Below are 21,641 nucleotides of genomic sequence, written 5' to 3' on the forward strand. Positions count from 1 at the left end.
TGCGCACTTACCAGGGTTACACAACAATGGGGTCGTTTTTAAAAATGCAGTCATGGAAAAGGTACGTCTCGCTCATTATTGTTTTTTCCATTGTTCGGTTTACATCGTCCTCAGTCACTCATTACTCTATACCCGAGGAATTGAAGGAAGGATCCGTTGTCGCCAATCTAGCCTCAGATTTAGCCTTGGATGTTAAAACGTTGAGTAAGAGGAAGATGCGTCTTGATATAATCGCCAACAAAAAATATCTGGATGTGAACAAAGAGACTGGTGAGCTCTACATCGTGGAGAAGATTGACAGAGAATATATTTGTACAACAAAATGGTCAGTGTCTTGTTATATAAAGCTGGAAGTAACACTTGAAAATCCTTTACGAATATTTAATATAGAACTCGAAATTTTGGATATGAACGACAACGCCCCCCAATTTAGAAGAGATGCGATACATTTAGACATATCAGAGTCAACACCCGTTGGAGAGCGATTCTCCCTGAGTAATGCAGTTGACCCAGACGTTGGAAGTAATTCAGTAAAAACGTATTATTTAAGTGAAAGTGAACATTTTAATATTGAAATTCAAACTGGGAGAGATGGATCTAAGTTTGCTGATTTGATTCTTAAAAAGGCTTTAGACAGAGAGCGGGAGGCTGTTCATCATCTAATACTTACTGCTGTAGATGGCGGCACACCAACACGTTCTGGTACTGCCAGCATTATTGTTCATGTTTTAGACACCAATGACAACGCCCCTAGATTTGATAAAGATATATACCAAATCAGTATAATAGAGAATTCGCCAATTGGAAGTCTGGTCGTCCATCTTAATGCAACAGACTTAGATGAGGGGATAAACGCTGATATCATGTATTCATATAGTTTGTACACTTCTGAGAAAACACAAGAAACCTTTAACTTGAATCCATCTACTGGAGAGATCAGTGTAAAGGGAATGTTAAATTATGAGGATTTGGGAATTTATGATATGGAAGTTATAGCAACAGATAAAGGAGCCAATGCCTTATCAGCACAGTGTAAAATAACAATTGTAGTAGAAGACATGAATGATAATCACCCAGAAATATCTGTCAAATCATTTCATAGTCCAGTCAAGGAAAGTATAGAATTAGACACTGTGATAGCAGTGATTAGTGTCAGTGATAAAGACTCAGGAAACAATGGAATAGTTGATCTTCATATTCCTAAAAATATGCCTTTCAAACTGAGAGAATCATCTGATAACTATTTTGAATTAGTAGTGTCAGAACCATTAGACAGAGAGAAGGTTCCAGAATATGACATCACTTTCACAGTTACAGACAGAGGTTCTCCTCCATTATCTGACAATGAAACAATGACTTTAGAACTTTTAGATGTTAATGATAATGTTCCACAGTTCCCTCAGTCATTTTATACAATACGTGTAATGGAGAATAATGCTCCTGGGGCCTTGTTAAGTTCTGTCACTGCATTTGATCCAGACTTACATGAAAACCAATACCTTGTTTATTTCATCTTAGAGAGAGAGATAGCCAATACCTCCATGTCAATGCTCTTCTCTATAAACCCAGAGAATGGTAATCTTTATGCATTAAAAACATTTGACTATGAGATAGAAAAAGAATTCCTTTTCCATATAGAGGCCAGGGACTCTGGTGTTCCTCCACTCAGCAGTAACGTAACCGTTCACATAATTGTTGTGGACCAGAATGACAACAATCCTGTAATAGTCTCTCCATGGCGTGCGCATGGCTCAATCTTTGAAGAAAAGATCCCACGATCCACTGATAAAGGGTCACTGGTTGCCAAGGTGATAGCTTTAGACACTGACTCCCCACAGAACTCTCGGATTAGCTACCAGTTTCTACAAGTGAGTGATGCTACCTTGTTCAGTCTGGACCAATACAACGGAGAGATCCGGACTATGAGAATGTTCAGTTACAGAGATTCACGTCACCAACAGATGGTTGTTGTTGCCAAGGACAACGGGGAGCCTGCTCTCTCTGCTACAGTTACCATCAAGTTATCGACAATAGAGACTGCTGTCAAGGCCTACTCTGACATGACTGAAGTGCCTCTGGAATATGACATCTTTTCAGACATAAACCTGTATTTGCTCATTGGCCTGGGCTCAGTGTCCTTTCTCTTACTGATCACCATATTGGTCACCATCGTACTCAAGTGTCAGAAACCCAGTTACAGCAAAACGGCTCCTCCCTGTAGGAACAGTGTGCTCAGTGAGAGGAACTCCACCATCGCTGATTCCACCTTGGTCTCCAATGATGCCTACTGGTACAGTCTGTTTCTAGCAGAGACCAGGAAAGGAAAGTTGGTGGTTAGACAGCCTGTTCCAAAGGGCTCCAGATACATCGTGTCAAGTTTACCAAGAAGTACAGGAGTGACAGACACCAGTGACTCAGCAGCTTCAACTCTGCAGGTGAGAAGTCACCAACTGTTTTTTGACTTTTCTCCAACCCTATCATATTTTTATATACTCTGTTTCAATGTTGTGGAAAAGTTATGGTGCTCTGTAGAAGACTAATATCCACAAAAGCAAAATCAACAATCACCGTAATAATAACAGCATATTGCAACTAAATGCCACTACTTCTAATAACCTGTGCCAAAGTGTTCAGATGCATTGTATCCATGACAGATCATACCAGTGACTCAATAGCTTCAACTCTGCAGGTTAGAATTCACCTCCTGAATAAAGGCCTTTCAGATGTATTCATGTATCCCATTTTAATACTGTTAAAACCTCAAACTTACGGTGCTCTGATAGCAACATTCCCACAAAAGCAAAATGAATTACCACCATACTGCTCCTAGTAATATTATGATTACTACTACTATGACTAATATTGTGATTTTCTTTTTTTTACATTTAGTTTATACATTTTCCTATTTTTAACGAACAATAATGAATGTTAAGACATTGCATGACAGACAATAGAGAAATACAAACAGCTGTCGATATCCTTACCAGTAAAAATGGATACATAATAAACAAAAGAAAATGAAATTCAAACTAAACTAAACTAAGCAAAGCTAAGCTAAACTAAACTAAACTAAACAGATTTCACAGAAGTTTGATCCCATAAGATACACTGGATATCAATCAAATGAAACAGTGCCACATGCTAATATCTCTCATCCCTTCCCCACAGGCATGCAAGTAATAACCACTTAATTTTGCTCAACAGAATACAAAAATGGTCCCCAAAGCTCTTTGAAAGTACCATATGGGGGGCGCCCGCTGGCCTGGTGGTCAAGGCGCATACCACATACTAGGCTATGATGCCTGCTGGCGTCGCCGGTTCGATTCCCGACCCGGACGACCTTTGCCGCATGTCATTTCCCATCTCTCTCCCCATTTCCTGTCAGTCTACTGTCCTATCAATAAAGGCATAAAAAGCCCAAAAAACAAATCTTAAAAAAAAGAAAGTACCATATGGATGGGAAATAAGGTGAAATCAAGTTAATTTCCCTGAAGAATAGCTGCCTTAGACAATGAGATTAGCTGTAGTAAGGATTTCTCTTTATACATGGGTAATCACAAAAAACTGGTGATATATCCAATGATTTAAACATATCAATTTATTAAACTGCATGCAAACATTGCATGTTTCATGTTTATTATTTCACTGCGCAAAAAGACCAAGAATCCCTAGATATCGTTGCCCGAATATTACCAGATACAAGTCATGTATGATGATATCCGGATTGGATACTCTCCGAACAGCAAGTGAAATACATTTCATGTTCGGAGCATATCGAACTCCCAATATGGGACCACTTTATTCTTGCTAGAATATGGAGTTAATCTTTATCCCGGATACTGTATACGACCACATGCCATATTCGGAAAATAACTCTAATCCCTGTCTAAAATATCTCATCAGAAATGGACAGCTGTCATTTCTGGAAATGATTCTTAACTCATATCCAATGTCAAGATATTATACATATATGACCACTATCCATATTTCAAGTCCAAACACCAGAAGTATCTTAAATCCATATATTGTATTGATATGACCTGTAACTATATATGTGCTGATATCCAGATTGGATACTCTCCGAACAGCAAGTGAAATACATTTCATGTTCGGAGCATATCGAACTCCCAATATGGGACCACTTTATTCTTGCTAGAATATGGAGTTAATCTTTTCCCAGATACTGTATACGACCACATGCCATATTCGGAAAATAACTCCAGGCAGTGTCTAAAATATCTCATCAGAAATGGACAGTTGTCATTTCTGGAGATGAGTCATAACTCATATCCAATGTATTGATACAACCTCTAACCATATTTCAAGTCCAAACGCCAGGTGTATTTTAGCTCAGGATACTGTATTGATACGACCTGTGACCTTGTTTCAAGTCCAAACACTGGGTGTATTTTAGCTCAGGATACTGTATTGATATGACCTGTGACCATATTTCAAGTGCCAATACCGGGTGTACATTGGCTCAGGATACTGTATTGATATGACCTGTGACCATATTTCAAATCCAAACACTTGGTGTATTTTAGCTCAGGATTCTGTATTGATACAACCTGTAACCATATATGAAGTCCAAACACAGGGTGTATTTTAGCTCAGGATACTTTATTGATACGGCCTGCAACCATATATGAAGTCCAAACACGGGGTGTATTTTAGCTCAGGATTCTGTACTGATACGACCTATAACCATATATTAAGTCCAAACACGGGGTGTATTTTAGCTCAGGATTCTGTACTGATACGACCTGTGACCATATATGAAGTCCAAACACGGGGTGTATTTTAGCTCAGGATTCTGTATTGATACGACCTATAGCCATATATTAAGTCCAAACACTGGGTGTATTTTAGCTCAGGATTCTGTATTGATACGACCTGTAACCATATAGGAAGTCCAAACACTGGGTATATTTTACCTCAGGATACCGTATTGATACAACCTGTAACCATATATTAGGTCCAAACAACAGGTCTATTTTAGCTCAGGATACTGTATTGATACGGCCTGTAACCATATTTCAGGCCCAAACACCAGGTGTATTTTAGCTCAGGATACTGTATTGATATGACCTGTAACCATATGTCAAGTCCAAACACCAGGTGTATTTTTATGTCAGGATACATTCATGATTGATATGACCTATAACCTGTATACCATCCATGGACCATATCAGGATGATTCACCATACCAGGACACAGTTCATTGTCCCCATGAGCCTATACTAGGTCCGCTCCTTTCTCTCTACACCAAATGATAGTCAAAAAATTAAATATGAAGGTACACATTTCAACACATGAAAATCACTTAATGCAATTAAGCAAATATTTATTTTTTAGAGCAAATGTTATTTTAAATGTTCTTTTAAAACGGGGGCTAAAACCTAAGAACAGTATTTTGAGAACAATATTTACACACACACACACACACACACACACACACACACACACACACACACACACACACACACACACACACACACACAGGGATTGTTGAATATAAAATTAATAGAACACATCCAATTATTACTTAACACACTCCAGGTAGGTAAGAACCATATTTGAAACAGGTCACTGTTGGACAGAATAAACAAATCAGAACCAAAAGCATGAACAGAACACCACCGTTAATTGGCGTTGTGCAAACTATAATCCCAGGTTTCTAGAAGATGGCATAAATGTTTCCCGTTCTTCCATAGCTTGTTCTGGTTATTCTGGTTCAAATCTGCTGCTGAGCCAATGAAACAAAGCTATGGGAATCTGAACAGGAAAAATTGATGCCCCTTCTAAAAACCCAGGAGTACAGTTGTACTCAGAGCCTATAACAAGCCTTACTAAGTCCCAGTGGTGTCCTCCTCACTCTGCTGCAGGTAGATCTGCTTGCCCTCTGCAGGAGGGCATAAATTGTCCACAATAGGTGCGAACATGGGTGGACCTGGGCTGCACACCCTTCTTCCTATTGTCATCCAGGACCTTCCGACAGTCCGCCATTATTTTGGACAGCCGTGATGAGCGCCACTTTGGTGATTTGATTTTGAAAACAGTTTTGTCCTTGTCACTGACGAAATTGGCGTCTGCAGCTGCACCGCTGAGGTATAGCTGGTCCTCTTTGGACAGTATCTTCTGTCCAACACCGACCTGTTTCTTGAAGAGCTGTGTAACAGATGGGAAGAGGAGGTTAGACTCAACATGTTCTATTCACCCATTCTGGTCAAAAGGAAAACCTTTGATATGGGGCCCCCAGTTTTGCCTTGTCTGCTTATAATAAGCAATTTTAGGCGTGTTGTCTCCACCAGGCCGAAGGCATTGGGAGACAATGTTTTCACTCCTGGCTGTCCGTCTTCACTATAACAGGCTGATTTGGGGTTTTGCTTATAACTCCACTGAATAAATATTGTACAAACATACTCCCTAAACCGTTGCCCTGCATTGTAAAAAGTAAAAATAAATACAAATAAAATGTGCTTATTTGCCTCATTTGTTATAATCAAGTTAATATCAAACAGCTAACCATATTTTGAGACCACTCTGAGCTCTGCTGTAGGCCAGCATAGATAGGAGGAGACATGACCAGGTTAACTGCACACATAGATGGTTAACAAACCTTATAGATCTGCCATTTTCAAATAGCCGGTGTACTGTAGAGTTGTCAAACTTAGCCTAGTTCTTTTGTGCTTGTTTGACTTATACCCAGTCCCTTGTTTCTCTTGTCAAACCTGGCAATAAAAAAGCGATTACCTGCATTACACTTGCTGCCCACTAAGGAGGAAGTTGAATGAAACAGATAAGGGCAATAATCAATGCTGGCGACTAGAGAAGGGCCAGGAACACGTTAATGTCTACCCTTTTCAAACTCCAACCCAACTAGGATCTTAAAGAATAGGGATTATTCTGGTCCAGCTGAAACACTTATTCAAGGTCACAAAATGAATCTGACCCTGTTCTTGGCAACACAATGTAACAATGCAATAGGCCTTAAAGCTCTGGAAAACTAGAGATCACTTTCATCCAATATGAACTGTATGACAATACTCTACATGTTACAGATGGGAAGAAAAACTAATGTTATTAGTTACTACTTCAATTGGTTTACAGATGCATCCACTTCAGCTCAACAGCTTGTCGCAGGCATCATCCAACTCACTGCTACCAGCAGCCCTTGCTGCCAGCTTCCATCCGAAATGACTTTATGGGGGCTATATTATGTCTAGAAAAAATTATAATAATCATACTTGAACTGGGGGATGCCCACCCTGACAAGCACTTGGACTTGCAGGAGTTGATTCATTACATTTAGTTGACTGTTCCACTGATAAATATTGTTAAAATCTACAAGCTTACAATGAAAGCCGTAAAAAAAAAAGTCTGTATACACTTATGCTGTATATTGGTATGTTTACTGTTGGGTGAGAAAACAATGTTGCATTAGTTACTCATCAGTGGACCCCCACTTGGGAATCATCACAACACTTGAGTAAACAGTTTGATATTTACTGACTCGAAGGCAATTTCATGATACCATCATGATAATAATGAATACCTACTCATCCCGCGAGGGAAATTCAGATATCGCAGCCCAACCCAGCTGCTTTTTTTCTCCAGCTTAACCCAGCCGAACCCGGTGCTGCCCACAAGGAGCGCGGGGAGAGGGGAGCAGTGATAGCTGGAGCGGGGGATCGTACCTGCGACCTCTGGGGCCTCCGGAGTCCTAGGTGTGGATACTAACCACTCAGCTATCACTGCTCTCATGAAAGCCTATGGTAGGAAGCCTCTCAGAACCCCACCTTTTGGGTAAAATCCACCTTTGGCCAGGAAATAGAATATACCCACCAGACAGAATCTTTGATTCGCTCAAGTGTGCCACCTATCTGGACTGGACAACAATGCTATTGCCCAGACCTGTAGAATAAGCTTAAGATCATAAACCTGCCTTTGTGTTTTTGTGAGTAGTGAAACCATTTCTCAGCAATGACCACCTCACTGTTATATCCCTTACATAAGGTAATTGATAATTCACATGATCAAACAAATGCAACCGTAATACAACAGGGCAATAACTCACCCGATCTCTCCTGCTGGTAATCGTCTTTCTCCTCTTCACGTCCTCTATGGGCCCATCCAGCTCCATCTTCTTGCTGGCCTTTAGGTTTTCATAAGCTCTATTGCAAGCCTCTAGTGAATTAAACAACAAATACAACTAAATGAACTCTAAATATATAATAAAGGCATCTCAAAAGGATAGTGATGACTCGAAGAAATTAGCAGACCAAATGTACAAATCTGCAATCCAGAGTTGCACCACTAACTATTGACTGCCCGTACATCCAAACAAACAGTCCCATCTGACAGTACCAAATTATTTTAAACTCACCTTTTGTTTTCTGTTTTCTGTTTAGATGTATGGGCTGCCAAAGGTTGTTGCAGCTCTAGATTCAACATGTTTAAAAATAATCTAGAGTTGCAAGTTGCAGTGAAGGGAGACCCCTGTTATTTAATTTAGAAAACATTATAGAAATCACTAATGTTTGAATAGAAAACTAACCTTTTCAAACAAATCACTTGCACCAATATTACATTTTTCAATATTAGTCAGTGCGCAATCTGTTAACTTCAACTGTGTAAAATTAAATTTACAATTTAGGCATTTAGCAGAAGCTTTTAATTCAGAGCGACTTACAGTGAGCAAGGTTAACACATACATAGAATGCAGAGAGACAGTGTAGTACCTCAGTAATCTAGGATCACAGGTATGCCAGGAAATCCTATTGTTATTGTTAAAATTACAACCAATGTAAGGGCATATGTCCCCAAATTAATGCAATACCACACTTACTTCTGATAAGGCAGGTGGGATTTTGGATGAGGAAGTTCTTGTGTCCACTCCATCAATATTCTCCATGATGGCATCCCATTTTGAATGTAGGTTTTCTGCCAGGTCACCAACCCTGTGTGGGAGAAAATAATATATAGTTATGAATTTAGCATTACTGTCTTACTTGTTGGTGAACTCACTCAAGTAGCCTAATACTAAAGTACATTTTCTGTTGAAATGATTTTGACTGGGCAGAAGCATAGCCTAATTGCCTTGATGCAGATTCAAACTAGTGTCAGCTGGTGGCTGGACAAACACACCTGCCCTCTGCAGTGGTCTAATTTGAGGATTAAGGATTACTGGGATTATGGTAAATCACATTTCATGACACACACACACACACACACACACACACACACACACACACACACACACACACACACACACACACACACACACACACACACACACACACACACACACACACAATGCAGTGTGAACTCCTGTAACTCACTAGCTCCCACTCCCACTTTGAGAACTATGGCACTAAATCAGTGTTTTTCAAACCTTTTTGATATCAATTATTTATGTATTTGAGCCATATGGTTCACCATTTAGTGAGATTTAGCCTCTCAGTCTCATACCCAATACTTTAGTGCAGATCATGTGTAACAATAATTTAGCTTGTCCATTTGGTTTGATTTTACAATAATTAAAATATCTATAGGGGTCCATTTGGTTATCAACATTATTTAGCTGGGGACCACCTGGAACCACCTCATAGACCACTAGTGCAGTGGTTCTCAACCTAACATGTTACTAAACAAACACTCTATAGCAATGATTACTGTCACAATAAAGCAATTTAACTGCTGAATATATAATGGACCTTGTATAATGGAAACATTTTAACAGGAATGAGGGTTCCTGTCACATATTAAAAGGGGTCTGCAGCCAAATAGTCTACATTTTGGATTTTGGGGTCCTTGACATGAAAAGGGCTGAAAACACTGGAGTATGAATTGTAAATAGTGAAGTTGTAAAAAATACTGGAAGCAAAAGCAATCACTTGAAATAGCTTTACATACCTGTGTCATCTCCCTGCTCCAAAACTCCTTCTCTGTGTGCCAAAAGTCTCCATAATGTAGATTTAATCCCACAAATAGATTGGCAGCAACCTATCTTCCTGTTCAACAATCAACAGTGATTTTATTTAGTTTAGCTTTATCCTAAATCACTTTTAGACAAGCAGCTCTCAATGCTTGCTGTTGGTGACAAATGTACAGTAACTGCTGTGCTGTGTGCTGCTGGCTGTTTGGATTCAAAGTGGGGGTGTGCTCTCAGCAGAGCCAATGGTAGCTGGCCACGTCACAGTCACATGACACACAGCCAATCAGGCATTTGCAATTGCATTGTGGGAAGTGTAGTTGATTTTCAAACTGCTTTCCATAAAAACACATATATTGTGTTCCTCTCTGTAACTACAAAGATGGCTCCCTTCATCTTTCATATGTTTCCTCCAAACTATAATATATATCAGATTTAATTACAGATGATAATTTGCTTATATAACTGTGTATGTCGTGTCTGTTGTATGATGATGTTTTTATTGTATTATAGGCCTACTCATTTCAAGCAGGATAGTTTTATATTAAGCTTCTGAAGCATTGAGGAATACAGTATGGTAGTGGATCTCAAACATTTCAAAGAAGAAACATTTCCATTAGAGAAGATTTTGATGAGTCTAGCAGTGATTCTCAACTATTTTAATTGCAAGAACCCCAGTTTGACATGCATTAGTCTAAGTACGGACCCCATTCTATGGCATTTCTATCTGAGACCCCAATTTATTGTAAAATCAATGTTAATGGGTCCATTTTGGTTCCATTTGTACACTCTATGAGTTACCCATAAGGGTCCATTTCATTCCTAACTATCATTTAGCGGGGGACCCCCTGGAACTCCCTCAAGGACCCCACTTCGAGAACTAATGCAGTTAATATCAGGTTGCCATTCCATATATCTTTACTGTTTTTTTTTTAACCCATTAAGACCTAAGGTCGATACCTTCTAAAGCCTGACCTAAGTTTTCAGAAAAACAACACAAAAATGTGTTCCCCCGCCTGAGGGATAAAACAGGGGTTCCCGTCCATACTGGGTTGTGTATGTTGGGCTGATTTGTACACTTTGTAACAAGTTCTATGTCACATCTATAATGTTTCACATTGATAAACCTCATAGTTAATAGTATGTAGTATTAAACTGTGGATACCCCAGGCAGGGTTCATCGCCATGCTGGCTTGCGGTGGACATTTTTGTCTGAATGATATTTTTGCCATCTACCATGGACAAAGACAAGTCTCACCACATGTGTCAATGTACAGACATTGATGATCCCTGTGCCAGGAGATATTATGGGATATGTTGTTATTGTGTGAGTTTTTTATCTTTAAATGGGTATACCCCATTTGATGGTGTCCCATAGATGTTCAACAATGACCTATGACAGCTGAGGTCAAGACCTTTCCATTAACAGTTGTATGTAAGCCCTTCTGTGGCTGAATGATATGCCTTTAATCATGGACTCTAGGGTTCAAGATTCAGAGGTCATTATCAAAGCAGTGCTGCTGTGTACTGTTAGATAAGCATCATGTGCCTATGTGTCTGTCTGTCTGTCTGTCTGTCTGTCTGTCTGTCTGTCTGTCTGTCTGTCTGTCTGTCTGTCTGTCTGTCTTTCTCTCTTTATCGCCCGAGTTTAGGCCACAATGCATTTTGTTATACCCCCACTGAAGAAATATAGGCCTACTTGTCCTCTAAGTTCCTGTCATTTCAGATTAGATACACTAGCTCTTATTTAGGATTCAAAACATTGAAATTGAAATGGTCTTGGACTTTAAGGACAACCCACATTTGTTTATAATCGGCACTGTTGCGGTCTATCTTTAGTTTTTTGTTGAGCCAATGTAATGGTACGATGGACCAATGAAGTGGCTAGTGTCCTCAGGGGTTGCTTATCAAGGAACTTTGACATTCTTGCTAGATACCTTGTTCACTATGTCCATGCCTATAAACTCCCCAGTTATACTGGTCTTGTTCACATCCAAGATTAACTGAATGCTCATGCTTACCTGTAACTACCATTACATTCAAGAGAGACGCTGATAGTCCAATGAATGCTATGATCCTAATTAATTTAATTTCATAAACATTCAGATGTCCCTAACTGTAATGACACCTTACTGTCCCTTCAACTGCATACTTTATGTGGTCTTTAACCAGAGAGGTTCTGTTTTTATCCCCAGCAAAGCATAATCCTTTGCAATGCATACAGAAATAAGGACATTTACAAGCTGACTCCATTTGTTTATTAAAGGTATAAAAACAGACTCATTATGCTTAGCTTCCCTGGTAAGGTCTTTGGAATCTATAGGCCCAATCCCATTTTGACCTGTGAGACAGTCTGTATCCACTTAAAGCTCTTGAGCTCGACCCATTTCTTTTGTAACTTGCATCAGTTAGATATTTTACATAATATGAACCCAAGATAGACTGTATGTAATTGTGACACACAAAGATATGCCATAGATGTAATCTGTATTATACAATACTGGTACATATGAGCACTCAAAGGATTTGCAGACTTTGGGTTATGCACTCACTGTGTGCACATAGCCTATATGCTTAGTTAAACTTCAGGAGTGGAGGCTGCTCATTTGATCATGGCTGTGTGTAATTCAGTCATTTACCTGATGTTGAGTAAGTCAGTCGTTACCACAACCATGAATAGTGCATGATTTTGTGGCCAGGGCAACCAGTTTCACCTGGGTTTCACCCCAATAAATATCACATAAATTCACAGTTCAGAATGAAAGAGAGGAGCAGAGATGAAGTCAGGTTGGGAAATATATAATAGTTTATCAATTGCTTGTACTAGACAAAGTTTAAAATCTATTTAGCATGAAAACCTGCAGATCATGTCTGTCTGTCCGTCTGTGCGTGTGCCATTCATGCCTAATATCAATCTCCATATATTGCCAAGATCCCTGTTGTGTCAGTCTCACGATAACCAGTGTGGTCGATCCCTGAGTCATCAATATTAATTTAAACCCATATCTGGGAATGCCAATATGGACATGCACTTGTGACCGGGTAAATCACGCTCTTTAGAACGACCATCATTTCGACTGGAAGGTTAACGACTCACTCCACGGAGGTTAGGGTTAGGGTGAGGGTTTGAGTCGGGTGTCGAAAAGATGACATGTAGTAAAAGCGATACGCTCCCCCTGTGACCTAACATACCACCAGATAAACCCAAGCCAGCCATCTACTATGATGGCCTGGTGTGTTTCATTTTTATTAAACTAGCAGTCATCTGTGTCTCACCTGTCTTGATTAGGGTTGATTAGGGAGCATCACATAATTAAGGATTGCCTACAGGAAAGGTCAACCCACTACACTTACATTGTTTCGGGCTGCTAGGTTCTATGTGCAAACAACAATGTGCAAATAACAAGGTTTAACATTGCGCCTGTGAATAAACATTGTGCTATGGACATGATATCCAAAGCTATGCTCATAAATGCAGTCTTGTGTGGACACAGCTCCACAAGCCCTTTACAAGACCTTTAGTAGCTGTCGCTACTGCTTTCTTGTCTGTTTCTTGTCTGTGTGACAGGGTGCGAGTGTGTGTACTGCATCCTGTAGCTATAATTCCATCCACTGCCTGGGACTGTATCTGTGACAACAGAGCTGATCCCATAACCTGGGGGACATAACCTTGATAACAGAACCTGTGGCCGCGTTTGCTAATAACTTCCAAACTTCACAAGAACGCTAATGAACACTTTCAATTTGGATAAAGTGAAAAATGACATTTGTCACTGTCTTCCAAGGTTCCAAGGTAATAGAAAACTAAGAATAAGAAATGGTTCGTATTCCATAGAAAAGTTGGGGATTTCACGGTCACCCAGTAAAAATGACCAGTTTCTGTCACTTTTCATGAAATATCAGTTTAGACAGTTCACCCTCAACAGGCCCAATATATGGCAAAAGGTGATCATATATTACATACAGTATAGGCCCTATTGTCATCTTCTCAAAATAGGTTATCAACATTCCAGACAGTACACTGCATTAAGCCATGTTCATACTTCATCCATATTTGATTAGATATGGGTTATGCCAAGAAAATCGAACCATCGAAAATGGGACACATTCAGATATGCCATAGATTTGATCTGTATTCTAGAAAAGGATAGTGCTCATCAGAATGTCCAGATAGGACATACAGTCATATTTTGAAACACACATGACAAAAATAAGATATAAAGTGATATTTAGAACACAAATGACAAAGATAAGATGTAACTGGTTTCCTTATATAATGTCCTCATGATATCGGGTTCATATTTGACCAAATATGACATATCAATGACACTGGTCTGGTCTGTTTTGCCCAGTATAACTCACCCAATTCTGTCAATTTCCATGACCTATTAATATCATTATATGCCACAGATATAGCCATTATTCTTATCAAAATAGGCTGCCAAAATATTTACATATACTGCATTATGACAAGGAGATGTATACTGCATCCATATTTGATAAGATATGGTTGATGTCAACAAAACCTTAAATATGCCTAAGAAATGGTCAGTATTCTCTTGCAGATCCACTGTAAAGATATGACTTGAGGTCATATATGAACTCAATATCTGACACATAAAGTATTCTAGAAAGAATATTGTGATCAGATATTTACAGATATGACCTAAGGTCATTTACAGAACATATACATGACAAAAATTAAATGTTGCTTGTATCCTAGTACAACATATTGTCTTCATGATGTATATTGGGTACATATTTGACCAGATCTAGCATTTCCATGGAACTCAGGATATGCATAAAATGTACTGTTTCATGACCTATCAATATCAGTTAAATATCTCGTCCAAAACAGGCAGAATGGTAAAATCTGTAGTACGTATATTTGATGTGAAAATCGTTGATGATATATGCTACAGATATTCCCATTATTTAGTATATTAGTATACTTCATCCATATTTGATAAGATATGGTTGATGTCAACAAAACCTTAAATATGCCTCAGAAATGATCAGTATTCTCTAGCAGATCCACTGTAAAGATATGACTTGAGGTCATATATGAACTCACTAGTTGACACATCAAGTATTCTAGAAAGAATATTATGATCAGATTTTTCCAGAAGTGACCTGAGGTAATTTATGGAACTTGACAAAATTAAAATTACGCCTGTATCCTAGTACAACATTTGTCTCCAAGCTATATATTTGGTTCACATTTGAACAGATCTAGCATTTCCATGAAAGTCAGGATATGCATCAGAAATGTTCTGTTTCATGACCTATCTATACCAGTTAAATATCTCACCCAAAACATGCCAAATGGCAAAATCTGTAGTGCGTATATTTGATATGAAAATCGTTTGATGACATGTGCTACAGATATTGCCATCATTCTAATCAAAATAGGGTGTCAGTATATTCATATATACTTCATTACGTATATACATACTTTGTATATGGCAAGGAGATGTATACTTTGTCCATATTTGATAAGATATGGTTGATGTCAACAAAACCATAAACATGCCTCAGAAAAGGCCAGTATTCTCTAGCAGATCCACTGTAAAGATATGACTTGAGGTCATATATGAACTCACTATTTGACACATCAAGTATTCTAGAAAAAATATTATGATCAGATATTTCCAGATATGACCCGAGGTAATTTATGGAACATATACTTCACAAAATTAAAATTACGCCTGTATCCTAGTACAACATTTGTCTTTATCTAGCATTTCCATGAAACTCAGGATATTCATCAGAAATGCTCTGTTTCATGACCTATCAATATCAGTTAAATATCTCACCCAAAACAGGGCGAATAGCTAAATCGGTAAAAGTTATATTTCATATTAAAATCATCGATAATATATGCTCAAGATACTGCCATTCAACTCAAAATAGGGTGTCATTATATTCTTATATACTGCATTAGGTAATAGTCATACATTGTATATGACAAGGAGATGTATACTTCATCCATATTTGATAGGATATGAGTGATGTCAACAAATCCCTAAAATATGTCTCAGAAATGGTCAGTATTCTCTAGCAGATCTAATGTTAAGATATGACTTGAGGTCATATATGAACTCACTATTTGACACATCAAGTATTCTATAAAGAATATTATGATCAGATATTTCCAGATATGACCTGAGGTTATTTACAGAACATATACATGTCAAAAATAAAATGTTGTTTGTATCCTAGTACAACATATTTTCTTCATGATGTATATTGGGTTCATATTTGACCAGATCTAGCATTTCCATGGAACCTAGGATATGCATCAGAAATGTTCTGTTTCATGACCCATCAATATCAGTTAAATATCTCACCCAAAACATGCCAAATGGCAAAATCTGTAGTGAGTATATTTGATATGAAAATCGTTGATTATATATGCTACAGATATTGCCATCATTCTAATCTAAATAGGGTGTCAGTATATTCATATATACTGCATTACATATATTCATACTTTGTATATGGCAAGGAGATGTATACTTCATCCATATTTGATAAGATATGGTTGATGTCAACAAAACCTTAAACATGCATCAGAAATGGTCAGTATTCTCTAGCAGATCCTCTGTAAAGATATGACTTTAGGTCATATATGAACTCACTATTTGACACATCAAGTATTCTAGAAAAAATATTATGATCAGATATTTCCAGATATGACCTGAGGTAATTTATGGAACATATACTTGACAAAATTAAAATTACGCCTGTATCCTAGTACAACATTTGTCTCCATGATATATATTGGGTTCATATTTGACCAGATCTAGCATTTCCATGAAAGTCAGGATATGCATCAGAAATGTTCTGTTTCATGACCTATCAATATCAGTTAAATATCTCACCCAAAACATGCCAAATGGCAAAATCTGTAGTAAGTATATTTGATATGAAAATCGTTGATGATATATGCTACAGATATTGCCATTATTCTTATCAAAATATGCTGTCAGTATATTCATATATACTGCATTGCGTATATTCATACTTTGTATATGGCAAGGAGATGTATACTTCATCCATATTTGATAAGATATGGTTGATGTCAACAAATACTTAAATATGCCTCAGAAATGGTCAGTATTCTCTAGCAGATCCACTGTAAAGATATGACTTTAGGTCATATATGAACTCACTATTTGACACATCAAGTATTCTAGAAAAAATATTATGATCAGATATTTCTAGATATGACCTGAGCTAATTTACGGGACATATACTTGACAAAATTAAAATTACGCCTGTATCTTAGTACAAGATTTGTCTCCATGATATATATTTGGTTCATATTTGACCAGATATGGCATTTTTATGGAACTCATATATGCATCAGAAATGCTCTGTTTCATGACCTATCAATATCAGTTAAATATCTCACACAAAACATGCCAAATGGCAAAATCTGTAGTAAGTATATTTGAAATGAAAATCGTTGATGATATATGCTACAGATGTTGCCATTATTCTTGTCAAAATATGCTGTCAGTATATTCATATTTTACTTCATTACGTATATGCATACTTTGTATATGACAAGGAGATGTATACTTTGTCCATATTTGATAAGATATGGTTGATGTCAACAAAACCTTAAATATGCCTCAGAAATGGTCAGTATTCTCTAGCAGATCCACTGTAAAGATATGACTTTAGGTCATATATGAACTCAATATTTGACACATCAAGTATTCTAGAAAGAATATTGTGATCAGATATTTACAGATATGACCTAAGGTCATTTACAGAACATATATATGACAAAAATAAAATATTTGCTTGTATCCTAGTACACCATATTGTCTTCATGATGTATATTTGGTTCATATTTGACCAGATATAGTGCATATCAAAAAAAGTCAGGATATGTGACGGAAATGTCCGTATTCCAGAAAGAATAAAAATTCGATATTTTGGGATTCTTGCTCTTTTCGCCCAGTGTTTGTTTCTACTTAATTTTACATTTTTCTCTCTCTTTCCCTCTTCATCAGTTTATTATTTTTTTCTTATTAACTCCAGTTTTATTGTTATATATTAAAACAATTTGAACGAACAAAATAATGAATGAAAGAATGAAAATGAATGAATGAATGAATGAATGAATGAATGAATGGATACATTTATTGATGAATATAGGACCACCAATTAATAGCTATAATGAATATTGAACAATTCAACTACTAAATCATAACAACGACATAAACTTGAGCTGTTATTTCAATGTTGTATAGACCTAATACTTTAATTTGAGTATTGCGTTAGGTGCAGAGGTGTATTATTTACGACAAGTGGCGCTATTTTCTACATTAAAAACTCATGGTCGTTGTCGCCATGACATGACACAGTATTATAATTAGAAATGTGAAACTGTAGGCAGTAGCAACTGGACAGCTCCCTGGTGCTGAAACGGCCTTTCCGAGATAAACGGATTTTTACTTCTTGTGAGTTGAGACTTGACTATAGACTTTTCAACCGAGAACAGAAAACGAAACGATTTTTCTCTTAATGGAAACATGTATTATATTGGCTGAGCTGCTGCACATTTAGGCTACAGTCAGTTACCCAACAATGGTCTCGTTTTTAACAATGCCGCCATGGAAAAGGTACGTCTCGCTTATCATTCTCTTGTCCACTGTTCGGTTCATAACGTCTTCAGTCACTCATTATTCCATACCAGAAGAAATGAAAGAAGGATCAGTTGTTGCCAATCTAGTCTCGGATTTAAGCTTGGATGTTAAAACGTTGAGTAAAAGAAAGATGCGCCTCGACATAATCGCTAATAAAAAATATCTGGATGTGAACAAAGAGACTGGAGAGTTGTATATCGTGGAAAAGATTGATAGAGAAGTTATTTGCAATAGCAAGTCCACATCATGTTATTTAAAATTGGAGGTAACACTTGAAAATCCCCTACGTATATTCAATATGGAACTAGAAATATTAGATATGAACGACAACGCCCCTCAATTTAGAAGAGACGCTATACATTTAGACATATCGGAGTCAACACCCGTTGGAGAGCGATTCTCCCTGAGTAATGCAGTTGACCCAGACGTTGGCGTAAATTCAGTAAAGACATATCATTTGAGTGAGAGTGAACATTTTAATATTGAAGTTCAGACAGGGAGAGATGGATCGAAGTTTGCTGATTTGATTCTAAAAAAGGCTTTAGACAGAGAGCAGCAAGCTCTTCATCATGTAATACTTACTGCTGTAGATGGCGGCACACCTACACGTTCTGGTACTGCCAGTATTATTGTTCATGTTATGGACACCAATGACAACTCTCCTACGTTTGATAAAGAGAGTTACCAAATCAATATAATGGAAAATTCGCCAATTGGAAGCCTTGTCATCCACCTTAACGCAACAGACTTAGACGAAGGATCAAATTCTGATATAATATACTCTTATAGCTTGTACACATCAGAAAAAACCCAGGAAACATTCAACCTGAATCCATCCACTGGTGAGATCAATGTAAAGGGGATGTTAAATTACGAGGACTTTCGAATTTATGATATGGAAGTTATAGCAACAGACAAAGGAGCCAATGCCTTATCAGGGCAGTGTAAAATAACAATTTCAGTAGAAGACATGAATGATAATCACCCGGAAATATCTATCAAATCATTCCATAGTCCAGTTAAGGAAAGTATAGAATTAGATACTGTAATAGCAGTGATTAGTGTCAGTGATAAAGACTCAGGAAACAATGGAATAGTTGATCTACATATTCCTAAAAATATGCCTTTCAAACTGAGAGAATCATCTGATAACTATTTTGAATTAATAGTGTCAGAACCATTAGACAGAGAGAAGGTTCCAGAATATGACATTGCATTCACAGTTACAGACAGAGGTTCTCCTCCATTATCTGACAATGAAACAATGACTTTAGAACTTTTAGATGTTAATGATAATGTTCCACAGTTCCCTCAGTCATTTTATACAATACGTGTAATGGAGAATAATGCCCCTGGGGCCTTGTTAAGTTCTGTCACTGCATTTGATCCAGATCTACATGAAAACCAATATCTGGTTTATTTCATCTCAGAGAGGGATATAGCTAACACCTCCATGTCAATGCTCTTCTCTATTAATCCAGAGAATGGCAATCTTTATGCATTAAAAACGTTTGACTATGAGATCGAGAAGGAATTTCTTTTCCACATTGAGGCCAGGGACTCTGGTGTTCCTCCACTCAGCAGTAACGTAACCGTTCACATCATTATTGTGGACCAGAATGACAATAAGCCAGTCATAGTCTCTCCATGGCGTGCACATGGGTCAGTTGTGGAAGAAAAGATCCCAAGATCCACTGACAAAGGATCTCTAATTGCTAAAGTGATAGCTTTAGACACAGACTCTCCACAGAACTCTCGGATTTCCTACCAATTCCTTCAAGTGACTGATGCCACCTTGTTCAGTCTGGACCAATACAACGGAGAGATTCGGACTATGAGAATGTTCAGTTACAGAGATTCACGTCACCAACAGATGGTTGTTGTCGCCAAGGACAACGGGGAGCCTGCTCTCTCTGCTACAGTTACCATCAAGTTATCTACCATAGAGACTGCTGTCAAGGCCTACTCTGACATGACTGAAGTGCCTCTGGAATATGACATCTTCTCAGACATAAACCTGTATTTGCTCATCGGCTTGGGCTCAGTGTCCTTTCTCTTACTGATCACCATATTGGTCACCATCGTACTCAAGTGTCAGAAACCCAGCTACAGCAAAACAGCTCCTCCCTGTAGGAACAGTGTTCTCAGTGAAAGGAACTCCACCATCGCTGATTCCACCCTGGTCTCCAATGATGCCTACTGGTACAGTCTGTTTCTAGCAGAGACCAGGAAAGGAAAGTTGGTGGTTAGACAGCCTGTGCCAAAAGGCTCCAGATACATCGTGTCAAGTTTACCAAGGAGTACAGGAGTGACAGACACTAGTGACTCTGCAGCGTCCACTTTGCAGGTAAGGAAAACACGTCAAAACAAAAGATCACCTTGTATTATCCAGACACAAATTACAGCACTGTTCCCATATTATTAGTTACTTGTAATTATGCCGATTTGGGATTCTACGTGCGGCAGAACATGGGGCAATCGTCGTTACGCATGTGGTTTACGCACGGCGAGCTATATGCGTAAAACTTGGGCCTGGCACAGGGGACTGTTAAGCATCAATAATATTCAATAGTACAAATTGTAAACACACGGCAAAGACGAACAGAAAAACATTCAAACGAATGTATTATTCACAAAAGCAATGTATCAAACTCAAATCGCTTTTGAGACATCTTACATTCTTAAATGTATTAGCATGTTCATAATTTATGCTGTAAAAAAATATACAGGTCTCTCACATTTGTATGTATGCCATTTTAATTAACATACTTTTAACAACTATATCATATTCATAATACAAATAATGCAAATAATAACAATTAATAACCCGATTCATAATATAATAAATAATGGTCAAATAATACCGACTACATTGATTTAAAAAAAAAAAGGTAAGGTGACATTTCAGTGTTTGAATACAATTTTAGCCATAGGTACAGCTGTGTATGATATGTGAAAGGTGGCGCTGTTTACTACATAAAACACTTTATGGTTTGCGTGGATCCACTGGACAGCTCCCTGGTGCTGAAACAGCCTTCTGACTG

At 37.9% G+C, this 21,641-nt stretch overlaps 1 protein-coding gene across 1 annotated transcript; it reads left to right on the top strand.

The window, feature by feature from the left end:
- Window positions 1–44: 44 nt before the first annotated feature.
- LOC308302330 (protocadherin beta-16-like) lies at window positions 45–21,022 on the top strand (the record flags this gene model as incomplete). The annotated part of the gene is made up of 2 exons (XM_080746586.1): window positions 45–2,435; window positions 19,874–21,022. The coding sequence occupies 2 exons, from the start codon at window positions 45–47 to the stop codon at window positions 21,020–21,022; spliced, it is 3,540 nt and encodes a 1,179-aa protein (XP_080602712.1).
- Between the last annotated feature and the right edge of the window lie 619 nt (window positions 21,023–21,641).

This window comes from Nannobrachium achirus, assembly GCF_963921795.1.
Source record: "Nannobrachium achirus genome assembly, chromosome: 17".
Classification (NCBI taxonomy): Eukaryota; Metazoa; Chordata; class Actinopteri; order Myctophiformes; family Myctophidae; genus Nannobrachium; species Nannobrachium achirus.